This window comes from Cervus canadensis, chromosome 25, assembly GCF_019320065.1.
Source record: "Cervus canadensis isolate Bull #8, Minnesota chromosome 25, ASM1932006v1, whole genome shotgun sequence".
NCBI lineage: Eukaryota > Metazoa > Chordata > Mammalia > Artiodactyla > Cervidae > Cervus > Cervus canadensis.
Genome location: NC_057410.1, coordinates 2,019,743 through 2,041,724, shown reverse-complemented (window position 1 = coordinate 2,041,724; position 21,982 = coordinate 2,019,743). Strand labels below are relative to the sequence as shown.

The 21,982-nt window shown below is 50.4% G+C and overlaps 1 protein-coding gene across 4 annotated transcripts in view; it reads right to left on the bottom strand.

Annotated features, from left to right (window-relative positions):
- Window positions 1-960: 960 nt before the first annotated feature.
- KIF5A (kinesin family member 5A) overlaps window positions 961-21,982 on the bottom strand; it is a 29,506-nt gene continuing 8,484 nt past the window's right edge. Inside the window, exons 2-30 of one of the 4 annotated variants that reach the window (XM_043447179.1) lie at window positions 18,578-18,665; window positions 18,408-18,481; window positions 17,915-18,019; window positions 17,613-17,661; window positions 17,117-17,172; window positions 16,802-16,889; window positions 16,388-16,512; window positions 15,819-15,923; window positions 15,206-15,354; window positions 14,953-15,101; window positions 14,503-14,678; window positions 13,440-13,508; window positions 12,867-13,073; window positions 12,417-12,563; window positions 11,628-11,816; window positions 11,147-11,264; window positions 10,708-10,772; window positions 10,490-10,599; window positions 10,027-10,128; window positions 9,461-9,521; window positions 9,122-9,193; window positions 8,857-8,961; window positions 8,299-8,319; window positions 6,011-6,227; window positions 5,661-5,814; window positions 5,266-5,348; window positions 4,837-4,864; window positions 4,258-4,372; window positions 961-3,222 (exon numbers count right to left, since the gene is read on the bottom strand). In XM_043447179.1, the coding sequence (XP_043303114.1) occupies window positions 4,294-4,372; window positions 4,837-4,864; window positions 5,266-5,348; window positions 5,661-5,814; window positions 6,011-6,227; window positions 8,299-8,319; window positions 8,857-8,961; window positions 9,122-9,193; window positions 9,461-9,521; window positions 10,027-10,128; window positions 10,490-10,599; window positions 10,708-10,772; window positions 11,147-11,264; window positions 11,628-11,816; window positions 12,417-12,563; window positions 12,867-13,073; window positions 13,440-13,508; window positions 14,503-14,678; window positions 14,953-15,101; window positions 15,206-15,354; window positions 15,819-15,923; window positions 16,388-16,512; window positions 16,802-16,889; window positions 17,117-17,172; window positions 17,613-17,661; window positions 17,915-18,019; window positions 18,408-18,481; window positions 18,578-18,665 (2,991 nt within the window). In that variant the 3' untranslated portion in view covers window positions 961-3,222; window positions 4,258-4,293. Of the gene's footprint in view, window positions 3,223-4,257; window positions 4,373-4,836; window positions 4,865-5,265; window positions 5,349-5,660; window positions 5,815-6,010; window positions 6,228-8,298; window positions 8,320-8,856; window positions 8,962-9,121; window positions 9,194-9,460; window positions 9,522-10,026; window positions 10,129-10,489; window positions 10,773-11,146; window positions 11,265-11,627; window positions 11,817-12,416; window positions 12,564-12,866; window positions 13,074-13,439; window positions 13,509-14,502; window positions 14,679-14,952; window positions 15,102-15,205; window positions 15,355-15,818; window positions 15,924-16,387; window positions 16,513-16,801; window positions 16,890-17,116; window positions 17,173-17,612; window positions 17,662-17,914; window positions 18,020-18,407; window positions 18,482-18,577; window positions 18,666-21,982 lie in introns of all 4 variants that reach the window. The other 3 variants (XM_043447177.1, XM_043447180.1, XM_043447178.1) reach the window with 3 other exon arrangements.

The window sequence follows — 21,982 nt, the reverse complement described above, 5'->3', positions numbered from 1 at the left end:
TGGGAAAAAGCAAACAAACAAACAGAAGCTAACAAAGAAGATGCAAACTGCCCAAGACTGCATCGCTTTTAGTTTCTCTATCAAGTCTATGTTAAGTACCTCAAGAAAGAAAATCTAGAAGGGCCTTGATTTAGTCCAGCGAAGGGAGATTTATCACTTGTCAGAAAGTAGAAACAAAAGGGATCTGTGTAGATAGAAGTGTGTAGGGGTGTGTGTTGGGGGGTGGCGAATGAATAATTTCACACTCCATCACCTTAATTTACTTAACGCTTTAAAACAGACAAAGTTATTGCCTAAGAGAGGCGAGTAAGAAGGGATTTAGGAAGGGAGAGTTTAGACCAGTTGCTCTGGGAAGCGGGAGAGAAAACAGCAGAGATACACAGAAGGAATGTTAAGCCAGCACCAAGGCCGGTTAGCTCTGTGGCTCTCTACTTTTCACTGCCCCAGTGTTCTAGTTGTGGGGTTTTCTCTGTTCATCGCAGAGGCTTTTAAGTGAGAGCAGAGACCACAGGAGGGCTGTGCCCTGGAGTGGGGGGTCAGAAGGGGGACTGTGGTGAAAAATCCTGGGCCCAGAGAATTGAGCTCTTGGCAAGGGAGGGATGGAACTGATGCTGGGGCTGACGGTGGTCTGTGGGAGAACAAGGAAGAAAACAGGATCACATTATTGTTAAGAATTACAGACAACCTGGATAGGTGTCCACCAACATTGAATGGTTGAATAAATTATAGGGTAAGTTTGTGGAAAAAATACATGTATATTTTTTAGTGAGGGAAGTATGTATATTGACATGGAAAGATCTCTAGGATATATTGTCAAGTGGGGGCGGAGGGGAAACCTGCATGTAACTCTGTGGAAAAACACCTGGAAGACTGTCATAATGTCCCACACTGTCATAATGCCATCACCTGCAGGGAAGGGAGGGAGACTGGGGAGGCATAAAGATTCACAACACCGGAGAGTCATCACTGAATTTATTTTATTTTAAAGATATCTATGTACATCAAGTAAATACACACGGGGGTTGGTGCGGTTTGGTTTGTCGTCCACGCTGGCATGCAACATGTTGGCAGAAGTGAGCGAGCAGGCCAGGTGCCCCAAGTGGAGACCCTGGCTCTCTGAAAGGAAGGGGGCGAGGGGGCGAGGGGAGGGGCGGAGGAGGACGGCCGAGTGAAGCTTCTGGGGAAGGCTTTGTGTGTCCCTTATGTACGTAAGTGAATTCTATTTCCCTTACATCTTGCTCAAGAGAAGGCTGCTCCGTCTGTCACCTCTCTCCTCATCTGCCCGACACAGAATCATTTGGTGGCAAGAGCGCGTAAAACCCACTGGAGCCTCGGGGGCCCTGCGGGCCGACATGCGCACAAGTCTCCAGGTACACAGCAATCTTCCTTCCTCTTCGCCGGGGTCTGGAGACGGCGTGGCTCGCTGACCCCACTCTTTCCCTCTTTGCTTGGGGCAGGGGAGCCAGATTACATCCCTTTCCTCTGAGCAGTGGTTTTCAAACTACTCTACAGGAACCCTCGGGGTCTCTTAGGACCGTTCAAGGGCTCCTCAACTAATGAGCCATTTTCCATCAAACAGTAGAAATGCACAATGCCCAGCTCTGCGTCACTTCTAGTTACTCTTTATATCAGGGCTCCATTATGAGATTGGTTCTGAAAGCCATTTGAGCGTCACCGCCTTGGCTTTACTCCGTGCCCCTCTGGTATATGTTTCTCCCTGCATTTCTCTTTAGTTGCTGAAAGGCCCAACAGGCGAAGGGAGAAGGGACTTCTTCCCTTGACGGAGTCATGGGCCACGACAGCCTGTGTTTACCAGCTGGCACTCACCCTGAACTTTCTTTCCTGGTTAAAAAACTAGGTGATGGGTGGTCTGCTACCCTGTTCTTCCATCCCAGATAAGACAGGCTATCTGGACTCTTTCTTGATTTGGACTGGCTTGTGACCTCCACTCTGCACCCCTGCAGTTACCTGGAAAGCCCCCTTAGCACCATGTGGTAGGAAAGGATATGAAAACAAAACCATAGTCCTGTCAATTACATGGGAGCAGGGCCCCCCCCCCCATATCCGGGGTCCAGCCCTTGGGCTCCTCCACCTCCGGAAAAGTTGCCCTGCCCCTTTCTTTAAAGTGCACTTAATGCCTGATAAGCACATTATAGAAGGAATTCTTTGAAAAAAAATGTTTAATGTATATCATCAGGGAAAAGTCAGGCTCCAGTCTGAAAGGAAGGCATTTCGAGATAGCTATTTTGCCAGTGAACTGGAAGCCCCCACACCAAAGGTGGAGACATGGAAGAACATGCAGCCCAATATGGGACAGAGAAAGGAATCCAGCTCATCACTGTGGCAAACAACACTTAGTAATTTTCCAGCCTGTTTACCCCCCCAAAGCCAAAGAAGCAATCCTACTGCTTCTGCTTGGCTAGAACTATCCCTGTGGACAGGTGAGCAACCATTTGATAGGCTGTTGGGAAGAGGTTGGCCTCCTTAACTTTGCAAAATCATTTTAAGCAGCTTTGGCTTCTAGTCAGGAGCTCTGGGATAGAGAATGTCAATAGGAGTTTCAGGGAGAAAGGGAAGTGGTCCCTTGAGCAGTCCATGTTCTTGGTTTTCTAGGAGGAATAGGAAGGAGGCAAAAGGCAGACTTCAAGGGGCAGAGGTGCACACCCAGAACCCCTCGGTTCAGGGGAGGGGTGTCTGAAGAAAACTCTCTGTATAGTTCAAGCAGTCCTTCCATGTTATCCTCCTCTGTGCTAAATGTGGAAGAGGAGGGAAGAAGAGGCTATTTCTGTATCTTGTGATGCTAAGACATTCTTTTGCTTAAGGCTTCGTGTGCATGCGTGTGCGCGTGTGTGTGTTTGTGAAGGATCACAGCCCTCTAGCGCCCATTTTCCTTTTTTTAATCATCTCCATGACTAACACCACTCAGTGTGAGAGACGCATATATGAGAGAGAGAAGAAACACTGACCCTCCTCCCTATGGCCCCAAACGAGGAGGGCATCCTATGCTTAGAAATTGCTAAATACATCATTAGATACTAGAGAGTAAGACAGAGAGGAGAGAGAGAGAGACATAGCAGCTTTTGATATATAGATACAAAGATAGGAAGAGAAGACATCAAACATAGTACAGTCGAACAACAGGGGTTGCTGGGGAGGGAGTGAGTATCAGAGACCACAGGTTTGCAGCATGCTGAGAGAAGAGGCCTCAGTCCCTCTTAGAAACTGGGGAAGAAAGAGAAAGAAAGTGTGAGGAACCACTTTGCAGCCTGGCTCCTGAACAGGAACCGGGTGGCATCGAGGCCAGCTTGGGTTTACAAGCTGTTCATTTGACACCAGCGACCAGATGCCACCCTCCCAAGCCCCTGCTCCTCCACCCCCAGGCCTTCCCTCACTCTTCCTCCCCCATTCCTACTGCTTGCTTCTCATGCCTTTCTGCCTGTGTGTGTGGGCCTGGCCTGTTATTCTGGAAAACCCCTGGAAAGGGCTCAGCTTGGATGCCGCCCAGTAGGAGGCCATGATCTCGTGTTTCTTATTCTCCAAGGATCCAAGGTGGACAATAAGACAGGGTCCCCGTGCTCGGTTCTGAGCCCGAAGGCAGCCCTGGTGCGGCAGGAGAACCAGGAAGGGGCATGCGCTGCCAGCAGGGCGCAGGGGACAGAGGTGAGGAAGGCCCGAAGGTCAGCGTGTACAGTTTCCCACTCCACTGGCAAGACGGGAGGAGACTGCTGATGCAGCAGCTAGAGGAATAGAAGGTAGGCTTCCTGGTGCATTTCCTAAAGCCTGATGGTGATACATACAGATAGGAAGAGTGTAGGACACGGAGCTCTTCTAATCACTGCTGTTGTTCAGGCGCCCAGTCGTGTCTGACTCTCTGTGACCCCAGGGACTGCAGCCCGCCAGGCCTCCCTGTCCCTAAGGTCTCCTAGTATCTACCATGAATAGATTCTGTGACCCTTGCTGGTGCTGCAGACGGACATGGCCCTTGCCCACTTCTTCTGACATGTTGCAGTGACCCCTAGTGGCAGAAAGGCAGTACTGTGGCTACCGCTATCACCAGGCCCAAGGCAGGAGGGAGGGGCCCGTGTGCAGGGGACGCCGGGCAGTTCTGCTGGAGCCCCTAGGAGGGGGATAGCAGGAGTGGAGGGACAACGATTTAGTAAAAGTTCTGAGATGATTAAAAAAGCGGGAGAAACAAAGAAGCCGAGGGCTAGGAAAGAAGCAACCTGAGGCTGCTCAGAGGAAGCGGCCTGAAGCTACCTGAAAGTGCAGGTCCGCGGCAGCCCCCGTGGGAGATTAGCTGGCCGCCGTCTCTTGGTGGAGAGGGAACAGCTTGGCCTGGTCCTCAGCCTCGTAGCCGCAAGGCAGGTCACTCCTGGAAGAAGAGACCCAGCACAAGCACAGCGTTGTCAGCTCCCATATAAATGACAGCATTCCTGTCACTTGGCTCTCCCAGCCAGCCTGTGAGATAACCAAGGACAGCAACACCAGGCAAATCAAGGCCAGAGAGATGGAGCTGATCTGCCCAAGGTCACAAAGTTCCCCAACACAGGAGAGAAACCCAGGTCATCAGACGTCCAGGGCGGTTCCCCCCCGCCCACCCCCCCGCCACCGTCACAGCTGCAATGGTGAGGAGCCATCGGGCGGACTGGAGGAGGGGACAGTGTTCTACACAGAGGCAGGGGCAGGACTGGACCTCCCGGACAACACGGTGATGGTGAGAATGGCTCTCATTTCCTCCTCCTCTCCCCAAAGGCTCTGGGGAGCCCCTAAACTGGGCACAAGGGAAATTTCTCCTGTTCTCACCCAGAGAGCCCAAGAGCATGGGGACTGGCGTACCTATTGTCATTGATATCTGTGGCATTTCCTGCAGAGATCACCATGGAGAACACAGGATTGGAAGAAGGGAAAAAAGAGATGTGTTACAAACCATCTGCTCAAACCCTCTCTCATCCTAACTCCTTGAAGAGAAAGGTAAGAGTCTTGGGAACATAGTTACCATCTTGGTCTGTGGCACTCTGTCTTCACCCACTCTGAGCTGCATCATTATTTTGTTTGACAAAAAGTCACCCTGAGCCCTCACACATGAGAGGAGAAGGGGAGGGAAGGGAATGGTGGGGACAGGCATGAGACCCCACTTCTAAGAGTCCGAGACCCTGAAGGGATGCGGAGTGTTTGAGCTGCGGGCACAGGGTCACTTATTCTTCTGATACTTTCCAGTGTGCCCCGGGGCTCCCAAAGGCTGGGTTTCCCATCTTGTCCACTCACCATTGTCCATGTTGGCCTTCTGGTAGGAAGTCAAGGGGCCGCCAGAAGATGTGGCCCCACTGCTGGTACAGGAGTTTGCGAAGCTGGATGGAGAAGAGGAAAGAGATGCAACATCTAATACCCACCTTCCACTATTCCAAGGACCACAGATCCACACTCACCCTCAGGGATGGAGCCGTCCACCCTGCCCCCAAGACCAGAAGACAACAAACATCGCCGAAGATTAGGAGGGCAGATGCCCACCTTCTAAACAAAGGTCTGAAGTTGAGCAAGGGTTAGAAATGAAGCTACTGAGGAAAAGAATTGCATCTCACCCAATAATTAACCCAACCTTATGTCTTATAAGGTGCAGAGAGCCTCGGGTTGGGGCCCCGCCTGCGCCCACAGTCACTCACTACATGTCTGAGGTGGAACTAGGCGCGGCCTGCAGGTACAAGTTCTGGTAGTTCTGGAAGAGGCTGTTGGTGTAACTGATGCACTCGGGGCTCCGGGTGCCATAGGGGTTGGTGGGTGAAGATGCCGGGTAGTGGCCAGGCCGGACGGGTTTGGCTGCGGCAAAGAAAGGAAAACGACCGTGAAGAGACTGCCTGTGACTCTGCGGTCACCCTGGGCCCGAGCTCCAGTTGAACTGAGTTGCTTATAAGATAACAATCCACCGCCTACTTTTTGGGGCGGGAGTGGCGGGGCTGCTTCACGTGGAGGAACGTGCCAGGACCCCCGGGGTGTGACCCCACGGCCCACTCACCAATCTGGGCGGAGTGGCCCCGCTTGCCCGAGCTCTTGTACCGCACGGCCTCCTTGATGCGGTCCACCTCCTGCTGGTACCGGCGCTTGTCCTTCATGGCGCCCTCCTTGGCCTCCTTCAGTGCACCCTCCAGGGCCTTAACTCTCTCAGCCGTAGCCCTAAGTCGTTTTTCCAGTTTAGGAAGCTCACAACGCAGGTCTGCATTGTCACGTACCAGCTGTGGGTGGGCCCGGGTCAGCGGCGCCGGAGACGGAGGTGCGGGCAGGGGAGAGGACACAGAAGAGTCCCGTCAGGGAGGGTGCGCGCCATGTTTCCTCCAAGGGCCTCATCCCCTTTACCTAGCTGCTGCTCTGGAAGGTTCTTTCCTTCCTCCTTCAGCAAACAGGGGTCAGGCATTAAAAAGTTACATCGTTTTCTGAGCAGCACAACCTGTCAACTCCTCTGTAGCCCAGAACTCTTTTTTTTTTTTAAGTCACTTAAAAAAAAAAAATTTGAACCAAGGAATGATGCATGCTACAGATTAATCTTCAATTTTTTGCCTAGAACTCGTGTGACATGCCCTGTTCTTGTCTCTTCCTGGCCTGACCACCACCAAACCCCCAGGATCTCACAGCTGGTGCCAGACCAACAGCCCCAGGGCAACCATGGGGACAAGGCACCCCCTTCCCCAGAGATGGCTATGTGGGCATGCACAGGGCAAGTCAGCGAGAGCACGGTAGCAGTCTGGAGGGGGGATGTGGGGCTGAGCACAGGTTCAGTGCAGTGCAGAGCAGGAGCAGAAGCTGGAATACAGGCGCACCCCCCCACACACACACACATCCACACGGCTGCCCCACAGGAAGGAAAGAAAATGTTTGAGGTCTCACAAACATTTGTGCTCATTACCTTCACATTCGAGGATTTCCTGGGCTGGCCCTCTCCCCATTACAATTAAGCTAAAGCAATGGTAGCAACCAGTTTGCAGCCAGAAGAGACTGCCTGACCTTTTTACAAGGTCTCACACGATGACTGGGGGCCTACAGATTGCAGAAGGAGCCGGCCTTGGGAGATATCAGGTACATCGATGCAGCAGGGGACACTGGGAGAATTGTCCCTTTCATTTTGGACAACTTCCAGATCATAAACAATGTTTTTGCTGTGACAGTAACTCAGTTCAATTTGTCACGGGCTGCAGCCCTGGCTATTTAAGGTCCTATTTAACTGAGAGGTTTCTACATCTCTGGTGTTTTCCTTTCTAGTCTTGTGTCCCCTGAAGGATGAAATTAGGAGGAGTCCTAGCCTATAGGTGAGTAGTTTCTGGTCTTTGAGACTTAGAACAGAGGCATGGGGGTGGGGGGTGGAGAGGGAGGGAGAAAACGGCCTGTGATGTCCTGAAGTGTGCCACAGTGCAGATGAACTTGGAGGACATTATGCTAAGTCCAGTGAACCAGGTGCAGAAGGACAAATTCCAGGTTACTGCACTTAGATGCTACTGAGACTCTTAGTCAAAGTTAAAGAGGCAGAAAGTAGAATGGGGGTTGGCAGGGGTTGGGGAGAGTGAGGAATGAGGTTATTACTTAATAGGGGTGGAGTTTCAGTTCTACAAGATGAAAAGATTTATGGAGCGGGATGGTAGGGATGGTTGCACAACATTAGGAATGGATTTAATACTGCGAATGGTACACTGCGAATGATTAAAGGTGGCAAATTTTATGTTATGTGTATTTTACCACAATAAAAAGTTGCTGGGGGGCAGGGAGGCAGGCAATGTAACATGTACTTGGAGAGAGAAAGAAATGAACACAGAAATTAAAAAGAATGGCAAAACTGATAACAAATGTTTGTCTGTCCTTTAACTTTTCTGTAACATTGTCACACTGTTGGATAGTAAGCACAGGGGAAAAGATGGTAGGAAGGCGTTCTGCAGGTCCAAATAAAATAAACCCTGTGAAGCATCATTGGGCCACAGCGCTAGGATTTTTTTTTTTTTTTTTCATTATTAAAAAAATAAGAAGGTGTCCTGGGTATTGGCTGTATATGCTGGGTATGGCACTGGGAAGAAGAAAAGCTGAAGCCCCAGTTTAATGAGAATATGAGCGTAAAAGGCATTTTAAGGTGGATTTGAAAGGACAGGAATGAAGAATAGGTCAGGGTTTATTTTCAGAATTGTTTGAAGAGCCAGCTGACAGTGTGTTGCACGGTCTTCAAGGCTCAGCTGGCCGGCTCTAGGGAGGGCCACCTGCTGTGTGCACCAAACATTTCCTGTCCTGACTCCTTTGGACTGCCCCTGCCACCTCCCCAGCCCATACCTTTGAAACCCAGGCTTCCACCTAAGGAACCGCAGCAAGGAGGGGGACAGAGAGGCACCGACTTAATACACAGCAGCTTTCACTGGCCCGACCAGGGGCTGCCGGGGCCTCGGGGACAACATCGCGCCATTTCTCTGCGTGCCTGCCCCAGGCCGAGGCAGATGGGCGTCCTCGCCGCCAGAGAAAGCCCCGCTCCCCTGGCTGCCTCTAGCTCAGTGCTCTCCACTCCGGCTAAGGTCTGCCCAGCGCCCCTCACGCAGTCCCAGGCCCACGCCTCTGAAACTTCTATTGGTTTCCACCTCACCCTCCAACAACACAGGCCTGGGAATTCCACTTGAGCAGAGGCAGGCTGGGAGCTTTGGGAAAGGGAAAACAGGCATAGAACCAAGAACAGGGTAAACGTGGAACCAAATACAGCATAGAGAAGGGGTCAGTAGGAAAGGGAAGGGGGAAAGGGAAGGAAAACATGCAATAAGAGTTTTCTAAATCCAAGGGCCTCTGAGGATTTAGGGATCCCAGGCCTCAAGAGTTCTCTTCACCCCTTGCCCTCACCCTCACCTGTTTGTGAACCTTTGTAAGCTGTTCCAAGTTGTTCTCAAGAAAGGAAATCTTCTGCTTTTGGGAGTGAATCCCCCCACTGTCCTCGGGCTCCATTTCTGCACTCTGAGAAGAGACAGGGCCGGGGAAAGATACGGCCATCCTGAGGCCACGCAGGACCCACTCAGGCCGGGCCCAGAAGCCCCAGGGAAGGCCACAGGGGCTGGAGAAACCTGAGGACAGGAGAGGGACACGGGGGCCGGGAAGACCCCGAGGCAGCACTCACTTTCTTGACTCGAGTCGTGACGTCTTGAACGAACAGTTTGCGAAGGTTGTGGAGGGTCTGGAGTTCCCGGGCCTGCAAAGAATAATGAAAAATCTGGGGCCACCAAATAAGGGGTCACCACCGTTCCCCCTCCAAAACTACTGGATCCTTCAGTCTCTCCAGACAAGTGAGTCACTCATCTTTTTACAAAAAGGTGTGTCCTGATCATACCACAGACTTACTTCACAGAAAGCCAGGAGAAATAGGGTGCAGAAGAAATCAGGGGGCGGGTTGGACTCTAAAGCTACCCCTCCCCACCCCCCACCGCCGATGACTTGGCGCAGAAGGGAAGTCACTCACAACTGTCTCCTCCAGACCCTTGAGGTCCTGCTTGGACTGCTCATGTCGCTCGTACAGAAATCTGGAGGAAGACAGAGACAGGAAAACCACTCAGGGCCACCCTGCCCCTCCGTCCTTTCTCCTCCATTCCTTGATCTATTTTATTATCACTTACTATACTAGTTACCCATGTTCACAGTGCATAAATTAGACAAGTAAGATGAGTTCCATAAGAAGCCCATGATTCTACCACTTACAGATCAAACCACGGTGAGCATTCTGGTATCCATCTTTCCAGACTCTTCCATGCATGTGGATCTCACATAAATGTTACGAGATTACACCATTCCTACTGGTGATAACCTGCTTTTTACACTTCACGGAACACCACCCACATCTTTGCACGTCGGCTAATACCGAACAGAAGTCTCCTTTGTTTTCCACTTCTCCGTCAAGTTGTCCTTTTGAGGACCTTGCTTCCTGTGGTCACCACACCCCCATCTAGACTGTGTCCTGCCCCTGCGGTACGTGGAAGCCGCCGTCTGAGCCCCTGTGGCCTCAGGCCTGCAGGTGGGCCCTTCACTCACGTCAGCTCCTGGAGTCTGGTGCTTTTCTCTTGCTCTTCGTTCTTCAGCTTCTCGTAGTCAGCCTGGAGCTTCTCCAGCTCTAACTGGAGCTTCTGATTCAGGCTGCGGAGGGCGAGGGGGCATTGGGGAGAACAGGAGACGTCAGCGAGGGACAGGGGGAAGACTGACTCCTTCAACACTTTCCTTCCCGTACACACGCGTCCTCCTGGGGTGGACGCATCTACCTTGGGGTATCAGAGGCGGACTCAGGCTACCGAGTCCATGGCAGAATAAGGGGCCCTGAGCTATCAATTCAGAGAAGCCCGGCGCATAGGGACTAGTCCTCACTCCTTGCACCTCCTGGAGCTGGGCTGCAAAGTCGTGTCTTTGCTGGGGCATGACCCGTGCAAGTTAAAGAACTGGATCCGGGTGCAAGAGGGGGTGTGTGAGTGGGCGCGGCGAGGCGAGGGGACCAGGGGCTCACTCTTTGAGCTCGTCGACGGTCTTCTGCTTCTCGTTGATCTCGTCCCGGAGCCGGGCCAGCTGCCGGTGATGGGCCTCCCGGTGGCTCTCCATCTGCAGCTCCAGGGCCTTCTGCAACACAGCCCCACCCACGTTCGGCGCCAGGCTCCCAGACCCCGGCTCGGTGAGGGCCAGCTCGGCCGGCCAGGCCCCGGTCTCCCCAGCGCTCTCCCCACTCGCCTTCACGTCTTCCGTGTCCTGCGTGTCTGGTTCCTTGTCCTTCAGGGCCACCTCGTGCACGGTTTCTGAGGGGGACGGAGGAAGCGGTTTACATCCCACCCACCACCTCCAGACAGAGCTTCACACCGTGACCAGACAGCCAGGCGCCCAGGGCACGTTTAGCCTTAGAACGGGCCCACAGGGATGGTCTTCTGGGTGAGGACGGCCGACCTTCATAGAGCAGGGATAGAGGGTGATGGAGGGTTTACGGTTCATGTAAGATGAGCTACATGCCAAAGCAGGCTAGGCAGCATGTGAGCGGGACTCCAGGATTTCAGTCTAACGCTTCGGTGAGTGTGCCGACAGGCAGTCTCCTGGGATGATTGTCGCTTCGCCGCCCAACACCCTCTCTGATCTCAGATCCCAGGATGGGTGGGTTGGAAGTTTCAGCAGGCCTCACCTTGGGCCTGGAGCTTGGCCAGCTCATCACTCAGGGAGTCATAGGACTCTTCCAGGTGCCGTTTCTTGAGTTCCACGCTCTGCATGTATTCTGTCAGGGAGCGGATCTTGGCCTCATGCTGGTGGGGTGGGCGTTGGTGAGAAGAAGAAGATGGATACAGTCAAGGACCCAACTCCAGGCAGCACAGACCTCCACCAGCTCCAGCTCTCCCCACTTCCTGCTACACCTGCCACCAGACGCAGGGTCGAGGGCCACTCCTCTGGAGACGCTTGCTTTAGACTCTCTTGGCTCAGAGGGCAGCATCCCCTGTGCCTTCAGTTCTCTGGCCTGGACCCTCTCCTGCTTCCCCTAGCTCTCTGTCCTTGACTTCAGTTGGCCCTAGGCCCTTGGCAGAAACACGGGTGCTAGCAGTCATCCCACAACCACAGAGCTGCCCGCGCTCTCCCGCGGCACCCAGAGGCTCTCGACCCCGGGCACTCACCTGGGAGATGAGCAGTTGGCAGGACGAGAGCTCCCGCCCGGTCACCTCCATCTTGCGGTGACACTCGACCTGGAGGCTCTCCAGCTGCCGGCACCGCTTGACCACAGACTTGACTTCAGATTTGATTTTGCTGATGTAGAGCCGGGCCACTGTGAACTCCTCCTCAATGGCCCCGCTGACCTCCACTGGCTGTGGGGTGAACACGGGAGCGGGGAGGTGCCGCTTTGCTCCTGGGACGCCCCTTATCCACTTCCTTCCACTCGCCCCAGCCCCCACACGCCCCCAGGCACAGGGACTCCAGCGGGACAGGTATGTTCCAAACAACTTTTAGCAGCTCTGTGCCGCCTGGCTTTTCATACTGAATCCCCCTGTCTGCATTCAACGGTCTGTTCTGACAGTCACCCTCTTCCCTTCTGTAGAGAAGCAGGATATTCTGTAGTCAGACTGATCCACTTGATCACCCAGATGGGGCATCGTCACTGGCACAGATCTGTCTGTATCCTTCCTAACTTTGTGCCCCCATCTCCAAATCCTGCTGAAAGCACATCTCCACCGCTTCCTTATCCAGCAGTGTGAATCCCACCGGGTATGCAGATCTGAAATGTGTGTTTCAGCTGAGTCTATGCAAACCTCTGCGTGTTTTCCTGTGTCTAGTTTGGAGGTGTGCTTCCTGGATCTTTGTCCCCCTCCCTCAGTATCTCTGAGGACATGACTGTCTCACCTGCACCTCCCACCGGTGCCCAGAACAAGAAAGCTCTGAACAAGGCCGCCACGTCCTTCTCCACTCACCAGCTTAATCTCCCCGTTGCCGACGATGACACTGAACTCACTCAGGTCCTTCATCAGCCCGTTCAGCACCTCAGCAATCCGTTTCCGCTGGTGTCCACTGACCTCCTGCAGCCGCTGCAACTCGGACTCCAGGGACAGCATGGTGGCCTGGGGACAGTCCCGCAGGTCATGCCAGCACCATCTTCCTGCTTCCCTCCCCCACCTAGGCAGAGGCCTCTCCCTTCATGCATGACCCTGACGGTTGCTACCAAGAGAACACAAGCCCTGCAGGAGGGTCTGGAAGAGAGAGTGGTCAGGAGGGCAAAGTGCAGTGATGGAGTGGGAGAGGGGCCCACCACCAAGTGAAGGACAGCACAGAGGTGCCAACACGGTACCACCCTCGTAGGAAGCAGGGTTCCCTCGGACGCAGAGGGTGCTCTGAGGTCAGGGTGCTCCTGGCTGGCCACTCACCACCTTCTGAGACAGCTCATCCACCAGCAGCTGGTTCTGCTGGCTCTTCTCCTCCACCTCCTGGGACTTCTGGTCGTAGTTCATGGCCAGCTCCTCCAGAGCCTGCAGCACCTCCTTCACCTCATCCTTCGCGGCGTCATTCTCTGACTGCAGGTGGCTCAGCTCCCGCTGGACCTTCTCATTGTCTCCTCGAGTGGACACCAGCAGCTGCAAGGGAGGGGCGGGTCATGGGCAGGAGCCCTCTGCCAGTGACCAGCTCGCCGGCTCCTTGGCCTGGGGAAGCTGAGCCCCCCTCAACCCAGGTATAGCTCTAGGAGAGAGGCAAGGGTCAAGGCAGAGTCAAGAGGAATGGGGCTTTCAGAAATAGGGAACCATAATGAAGGAGCACCCAGACTCCAGCTTCTGTGCTTTAAGCAAAACCGTAATTAAGCCCCCAGATTTCTATTGTCTCTTGGGGTGACTAACTGCTAAGCAGAATGCCCCTTCTTCCATCTTTCCAGAAAAGGTCTTTTGCATGCCTCTCAGGAATGGACAGAGCCCTCTCCTCTCACGTCTTGCCCTCCTTCCCATTACCTCTTCCTGGTCCAGCATCTGCTGCTTGAGCTTCTCTATGAGTTGGCTCTGCTGGTTGATCTCATCATCCTGTCGGAGGCACGGGGATAAGATGGAATGAAGGGAAGCTGCTCGTTCCAGTTTAGACTTGGGAGCTTGGGGCAGATATAGATCTTGATAAAAACACAGCTAGTTTAGGCTTTGAGTTCAAAGCATCCTAGGCCTTCCCTGGTAATCCAGTGGCTACGTCTCTGTGTTCCCAATGCAGGGGGACTGGGTTCGATCCCTGGTCAGGGAACTAGATCCCACAGGCCACAACTAAGAGTTCCCATGCTGCAACTCAAGATCCCTCATACCACAATGAAGATCACAGAGCCTGAGTGCTGTGACTAGGAGCCAGCACAGCCAAATAAACAAGTAAATATCTTAAAAGGAAAGAAAGGAACTCTATATCCTAAAAAGAAAGCAGTCTTTTCCTCAGCTTCTCTCCTTGACTCCTGCCCTCACTTTTTAATTCCTTTCTTTCTGGAAGTTAGTATAACCTTGACAGGACACAGCAGAAGCCTTCAGACGTTCACATCCTTTAACAGAAATCCTACCCCAGCACGCCATGCTAACCAAATCATTCCAAAGCAGTGTCTTATGCACAAGAGACAAAGACAGTCACTTCAAAGTTATTTATAACAGCAAAAATAACCCACTAACAAAATACAAAACCGTAGAAGGCCTGTAAATAAATAAATGGTTAAACTCATTCTGATAAATGGACTGTAAGGCAGCCATTTAAAAATAATTCAGTGAAGAACTGTTGACAAAGTAGGAAGCTGCTCATTATATAATGCGGAAGGAAAAAAATCAGATGTGAAGTTAGACAGTATAATCTCAGTTGTGTGGCTTTATTTCTGAATGGTGGGAGGAGGAATGATGGAAACTTTCTTCAATGTGTTTTTATTTACCTTCCACATTTCAATAACAAATATTCATCTCTTTTAAAAGCAGAAGACAAGTCAGGATAAGCTCCGTTTCTGATCCCTCACTCACCACCGCACCAGGCTCGCCCCCGGGCCCCGCCCGGCATCCTCACCTTGTCATCAAGCTGCTTGTAGAGGCGGCGGATCTCCTCCTCGTACTTCTGCCGCTCCTCGGGGGCGATGCGCACCACGATGGAGGAGTTGTCGTTGACAGGTGTCTCCTCGCAGAGCTCGGTGCCCAGGGTAGCATCCTCCCCGGCCAGGCGCTCGGTCTCGGGCACGTTCTCTCCTGGCGAAGCGGCAGAACAAGGTGAAGGACGGGGGCAGAAGCAGCAGCTGCGCCCGCGGGCCCTTCCTCCCGCCCTGCCCACCGCAGAGCCCTCCCGGCTTCCATGTCTCTTGCCAAGTGGACCGTCCACCTCTCTGGGGGTGGGGAATAAAGGCACTCAGCCCCCTCTCGCTTTCCCTCGTGACGGCTCTGCCGCGTCCCCCCAGAAGCACAGACCTCCCTGGAGGGCGGAGGAGCCCCCTCTGCCCCTGCACCCGCAGGACCCCTCGCTAACCGCTGCGCCACCGGCTCAGCTCTGCCTCCAGCTTCGCAATCGTCTCCTTCTGCGCCTTTGTCTTCTCCTTCTCCTTCTCATATTTCTTTTTCCACTGCTCAGCAGTCAACTCCAGATTCACGGAGGCAGTGTTCTTAATGGTCTTTGCCCTGGAAAGGGGAATGAAGAGATGAGACCTCCATTAAGGCTCATGAGGCCCTGAGCGGAGAGCACAGCAGGGGCTGGGGCCGGGAGCAGGGGACCCGCCACTGACCGCTGCCCGAACATCAGCGTCGACTTGGTCTCCGCGTCGTTGTAGCTGGACGGCGAGCAGCAGATGAACATCGTTGTCCGGCAGTTTCCTCCCAGGGAGTCCTGGAGAATCCGTGTCATTTTACTGTCACGATACGGGACGTAGGTTTTCTGGAGGAAAAAGGAGGCCTCGAATCAGAAAAACTCAGCAGGGGAATCAGAAAAGATGGTAAGGGAGTTTCCTGGCACCTAGTGGTTAGGATTCCAGGCTTTCACTGCCATGGCCCAGGTTCAGTCTCTGGTTGGGGAACTGAGATCCTACAAGCTGCATGGCATGGCCAAAAAAAAAAAGAAAGAAAGGATGGGACTTCCCTAGTGGTCATCCAGTGGTAAAGATTCTGTGCTCCCAATGTAGGGGACATGGGTTCAATCCCTGGTTGGGGAACTAGATCCCACATGCCACCATTAAGACCCGGCGCAGCCAAATAAATGAAATAATTTTTTTTAATATTTTAAAAAAGAAAGAAAGGATGGTAGTGCTTACTAGGGGTGGAGCAACCCATGAATTGGGCATGATGAGGTGAGGGCATTAGGAGAAGGCAGAAGATGGGGTGAGGACCCCAACGAGCACTCACCGTGCCCTCAGCCAGCGCCGAGATCACGTTCCCCAGGGCCGACAGGGACTTGTTGATATTCTTGGCCTCATCCAGCACGGCTCCCTCAGCTCCAGTCTTGCTGACCTACCAGGGCACAAAGGGTGTGTCATGAGTGGGTGCAGAGCAAGTGGGCTCCCCCCTCCTCCTCTCCACATAAGTTGGCTTAGTCCAAAGAGAGGGGGATAGGAAAAGAAGATGGTCCCCCAAATGTTCTTGTTACAGACTGTCTCCCCTACACACACAATATTATACAACATTCCATTTATGTGAAATGTCCAGAAAGTCAAATCCAGAGTCAGAAAGTAGATAAGTGGTTACCAGAGGGTGGGGGATGGGGGACTAGGGCCTGACTGTTAACGGGTGATGAAAAGGTTCTAGAATCAGTGGTGATGACGCATAACCTCACAAACACGTTGAATTGTATACTTTAAAACGGTGAACTTCACGGTATGTGAATTCTAGCTCAATGAGAGTTATTTTGAGTTCTAAAAAGGCCACCCCCCCAAGGCTTCCTTCCCTGCCCCCTTCACCCGGGCAGGATCCCTCACCTTCTCGCTTCCTGCCAGGTCCACTAGATACAGCTTCCCACTCAGCTTCTGCTCAGTCTCCATGTTCTCCTGCTTGATGTTGATGAGGAAGATGCTATGGCTTCGAGAGCTGTGTTCATTCATGTCTGTAAGAGGCAGGACGAGACAGTCCTTATACCAAACTCTGTGGAACGAAGCCCTCAGTCCCCAGCTTCCACGGACCACCGCCCCCACCCGCTGAGAGAGGGGTGTCCGCCGGGACTAGCCCAGCCCCTACGTATCCCTGGCAGCAGGGGCGTAGGGTCTCACAGACAAGCATCTCTCCTCCGGAGGAGGACACAGCCTTCCCCTGCTCCCTGTCAAGTCCCTCAGCCCCCATGGGCACAGAGGGGAGGCAGACGCCAGACTCAGGAGCCCCTGATGTCCCCCACTCACTGGTGACGGCCACGTGACGATTTGACTTCCCTTCATCGATCACATCTAAAATCTCCTCCGGGCTGGACACAAAGCGCTCAGTACAACCCTGCAGGCGGCAAACGGACAGTGACCCCGTACACTTTGGTCTACAGATTAAATTGCCTGCACGGTGACCAAATGACCCTTCAGGACAGTGCCTCTGCCCAGGCCCCAGACTCTTCCCCAGCCCAGGCTGTCTGCCGCCGGCTTCTGGGCCGCGACCTCCCCTCCTCCTGCGCCCGCCTGCACTCACCGTACCCCGGCCCTGCCTGCTTGCCCCGGCCCCGCACTCACCTTGACAAACGGCACCCGGTTCTTATCCTCGTGTACCGACAGGTTTGTCTTGCTCACTGAATCGAGACAACTCAGGGTGAGCAAGGCCAGCACTTCCACCCCCCCACCTACCCAACCCCGTGACCCTGGAGTCTGCGCCGATGGATGACTCTTGTGTGTTCAAAAGGGAAGAGGACTCCCCTGTAAAGCCTAAATTCCCGGCTCACTCTGAAGGCTGTTCGTCCTCCTGCAGGATTCCAGCCCCAGCTAGGGGCTGAGGTGGTTTGTATGTGGGCCTGGGCATCTAAGCTCATCTTCTGACCCTTTCGGTTTTTGGAGATTCTTGGTGAGTGAAGGCAAGGGCCACGAGTACAAGTGTGTGTGTCCTCGTATGCTTGCTGCCTCTCTCACCGAACAGCACCTAAGCCCCAGAGGCCACGAACGCTGTGATCATTCTCTTCCTTGCCCTCCTCACCCCTCCCCCCCGACCCACCCACTGGGATCACACACCACTCACCATCCAGAAGGTCACGGATTTTGTCCAGGTAAATCTCAAAGTAAGAAACCTGGGTTAAGAAGAAAGGAGAAGTGTAAAGTGATGGGGGCCTATCTTAAATCTGATTCAGGTATCAGAGGCTAATGTGACCCACTCAAACAGTGGTGGTGGGAGGGAAAGGGCAGAAGAGACTATTTTGGCAGAGAAGAACTTAGGTAACCACGGGGGAGAATAAGTTGGGGCGCCCAGGACCTCGGTGGGTTCATGCTAGATCCTCCCCTCCCAGCCCCATAAGAGGATGCCCAGCGGTCATGCCCTGACACCTTGATGTGGAACTCAAGATTCTCGTCCATGGAGTAGATGTGGTTGAAGATGTCTCGGGCGATTCGAGGAATGATTCCCATCAGCTGGGGGTCATGCAGCTTTCCCTGGGGAGGAAGGGTATTCCGAATGAGGCTGGGGCTCAAGAGGAGTCACACAGTTCAGAGGGAGGCAGAACACAGAGGTAATAGCTGCTAAGAAGACCACCCTGACTTAGGGGATGGTCACTACCTTTACTGGAAGGAAGAGGGAACTGAGCAGCCCGTTGAACGGTCATTGCTGCTGCTTTTCCAGGTAAAAGAAGAAAACTGGCGTAGTGGAAAGGGAGTGAAGTGCAGCAGGCTGAAGGGAGTCCACTAAACTTCCACAGTAACACTGCCCTCCGCCCACCCTCTGTACCAGGGAGCCCTCATTCCTAGATCTCCCCCACGAGACTCCTTGGCCTCCCATTAACACTTCCAACTCCTCTCTCCCATAAAAAGTCAGAACCCTGACCTCCATGGTATGTGTCTTCCCTGAGGATGTCTGTCCATAAGCAAAAATGGTGCCGTTGTAGCCAGCTAGGACATCTGGAAGAGATGGCAGAGAAAAAGACCACTGGTAGAGGGGAGTAGGGTAGGGAATGGGGAGCTTGAAAAAGTACACTCTCAAAATACACGCATTACCTTTGACAATCTGCATGGCACACGCATGATAAACTTGCTCCTGAGTCGTGTTTGGGGGAAACACACGGTCAAAGACATACGGCTTGCCCTGGAGTGGAAATAAAGGATGCGGACATCAGTAGGGAGGTGTGGGGAAGAAGCAGCTGAAAAGGCACCTGCCCCTCAGCCTTCTGTATTCATGGACAGTCATGGGGACGAGGGGAACCAGCGAGAAGCAGAGCTTAGTGCTGACACCAGGAGCTGTGCCCGCGGGCTAGAAGGCCAGTGAGGAGTGTCACATGGCAATACTGTGAGAGGACCCCAGCCTTGGTGTGACCCCAGCTCACCATCCCAGACCCCCGGCTGGGGAAGTCAAATGAGAAAAGACAACAGGACTACAGGCTGCAGAGAGCGAAGAACAATATACCGACATTAAAAATCTACCACTAAGTTAAAAAGCATCTTCCTCAATAGATCCATATGTTCTGATATGAAAAGATATTAAAGATGTATTATAAGCGGAAGATGCAAAGTTAGGGACAGATGTATAGTGTGTTGCCTGCTGTGTAAATGAAATATACAAATGGAAATATTAACACAAGTTCTCTCTTTGTGAAAAAATATACGAAATCAGAAAAACAGTTCTCCCTTTAGGGAAACAGCTTTAAGTAAAAAGAAACTGTGAAGCAAATCACTCAGACCTACAAGTATCTTGTTCAATTCAGGTAATGTTATATATCATGTGTGCTGATAAGAATGCTAAAGATGCAAAATATTTACAACCCAGGGACCCAAAGAGAATAGATTTGCTATCTGATCATATTAAAGGGAAGATCTTTGGTACAATTCAGTGAGACTCTGCTTGCTTTCCATCATAAGTGACAACTTTTCAGTCATATTTTCCCATTATTTGATATAAAGAAACTATGACATAGTTGTCAAATTATTTTGCTACAAAATCCATCTTTATCCAACTGACAGGTTAACCTCCAAGTCTCTAGACACCAGAGTTTGGGAGACATATTTTAACTAATTAAGACAAATCATAAGCATTGGAGAAGGCTGGAGATGTGGGTCTGGGCATATCTACAATATTGCATTGACATAGCTAAACTTTTTTTCCAAAAGGAATTGTACAAAAAATATTAACAATGATTACTTTAGGGACAGAAACTGGAAGGGAGAGGTGGCTTTCATTTTTCATTTTGTATCCTGGAAAGTTTACATTTTTAAACCAGATACAAGTATTATATTTTTTATTTTTTAATGCCAAAGAGAGTGAGAAAATAGTGTATTTTTTTTCTTTTTAATTCTTTGCAAAAAGGATATTTATACTAATATTGTCTTTAATATTTAAAAGATTTTCAAAATCTGATTTATGATCCAAGTCAACCAGGATTATTTATCTGGTCTCTCTGTGGTGAGGGATTCTGAAGTCCCAAAAACAGAATCCATACAGAGAAAAAAGCTGTGAAAGTGCTCTCTGCAACGAAGGGAGCACTGTAAACTGATAGGGCCTCTCTAGAGGGCAATTCTATTAAATATTTAAATGTCCATACTGGTCGTACTCTGTCCCACAGATTTCAATGCTAGGAATTCATATTGCAACTTGTTTTAAGCACTTAATGAGCTGTGTAGATGGATGTTCACTGTAGCCATTTGTATTAAAGAAAAAGAAGAAAACAATTCAAACACCCATCAAGAAGATACTGGTTATGATACCTCCATAATCTACTCCTATTACAATGAGCAAGTTTGGTTTACATGTCCAAGATCAAATACATGAAAAAATAAAAACAATTAGTATAACATGATTATATATTTTAAAAAAGCATAGGGACAGAATAGTCTTAGAAAAAAAAGATATGAAGACTGTATATAGATCTGTTAATGGTGACTATCACTGGAAAGCAGAATGATAGGAACTTATGCTTATGACATTTTTTCTGTGACATGTAAATATTTTACAATGACATAGTGCTTTGAAATTAAAGAAAGAAAATAGTACAGGTGAGTTACAAAAAAATGTATAATAACATGATAAGGTACACACAAAACAATTTTAAGGAAAAGGTGGTTTTTAAAATAGTGTGCAGTGTAAAACAAACACACAAAAGAGTATATGAAGGATTATTCCACTTCAGTAAACATGCATTGTATTATATATGTATACAAGGCATGTATATATGTATACCTTGCATAGAGAAACATGTTAACAGTGGTTATCCTTGGACAGTGGGACTTTAGGAGTTTTTTGTTGTTGCTGTTCTTTTTGCTTTAGATTTAAAAGTATTCTAAAATGAAAGTATATAATTTTTAAAAAGGAAAATTTTTAATTTTAAAAACTAAGAGATTAATACTCGTACTATATAAAGGACTCTCATAAACTAGTAACAACAACAAAAAATTAACAGAAAAAACTAACAAAGAAAACTAACCAGAAAAATATGGACAAGAGTTAGGTACTAACAACAGAAGAAACACAAATGTTCAATAAACATAAAGATGTTTAACATTTTTGAAGAAAAAACAGTAACATCATTTTCCACCTATCAAACTGGAAAACAAAAACTTAATTGTAATACCCAGCGTGGAGGGGGGATCAGGAAGGTATAATTCCTGTGGAAGAAGCACCTTCATCCTTTTCTGGTAGGACAGTATATCCACACTTTTAAGGAGCAATTCAGAAATGTATAATCAAAAGCCTCGAGTTGTACATAGCCATAGACCCAGATATCCTACTCCCAAGAATTTGTACTATGGAACTAGCTGTAGCAAATATTTGGCTACAAGAATGTTTATTATCAACACTGCTTATGGTAATGAGTATCTGAAACAACAGAAAGAAGTTACATTTAGGGGACTGGTTAATACAAGGAATTGATTATACTATGGCATGTACATACGTTTTATTCTTTGCTACTATTTAAAAGGATGACATACAAAATGGCTATTCTACCCAAAGCAATCTATAGATTCAATGCAATCCCTATCAAGCTACCAACGGTATTTTTCACAGAACTAGACCAAAGAATTTCACAATTTGTATGGAAATACAAAAAACCTCGAATAGCCAAAGTAATCTTGAAAAAGAAGAATGGAACTGGAGGAATCAACCTGCCTGACTTCAGACTCTACTACAAAGCCACAGTCATCAAGACAGTGTGGTACTGGCACAAAGACAGAAATATAGATCAATGGAACAGAATAGAAAGCCCAGAGATAAATCCACAAACCTATGGACACCTTATCTTTTGACAAAGGAGGCAAGGATATACAATGGAAAAAAGACAACCTCTTTAACAAGTGGTGCTGGGAAAACTGGTCAACCACTTGTAAAAGAATGAAACTAGAACACTTTCTAACACCATACACAAAAATAAACTCAAAATGGATTAAAGATCTAAATGTAAGACCAGAAACTAT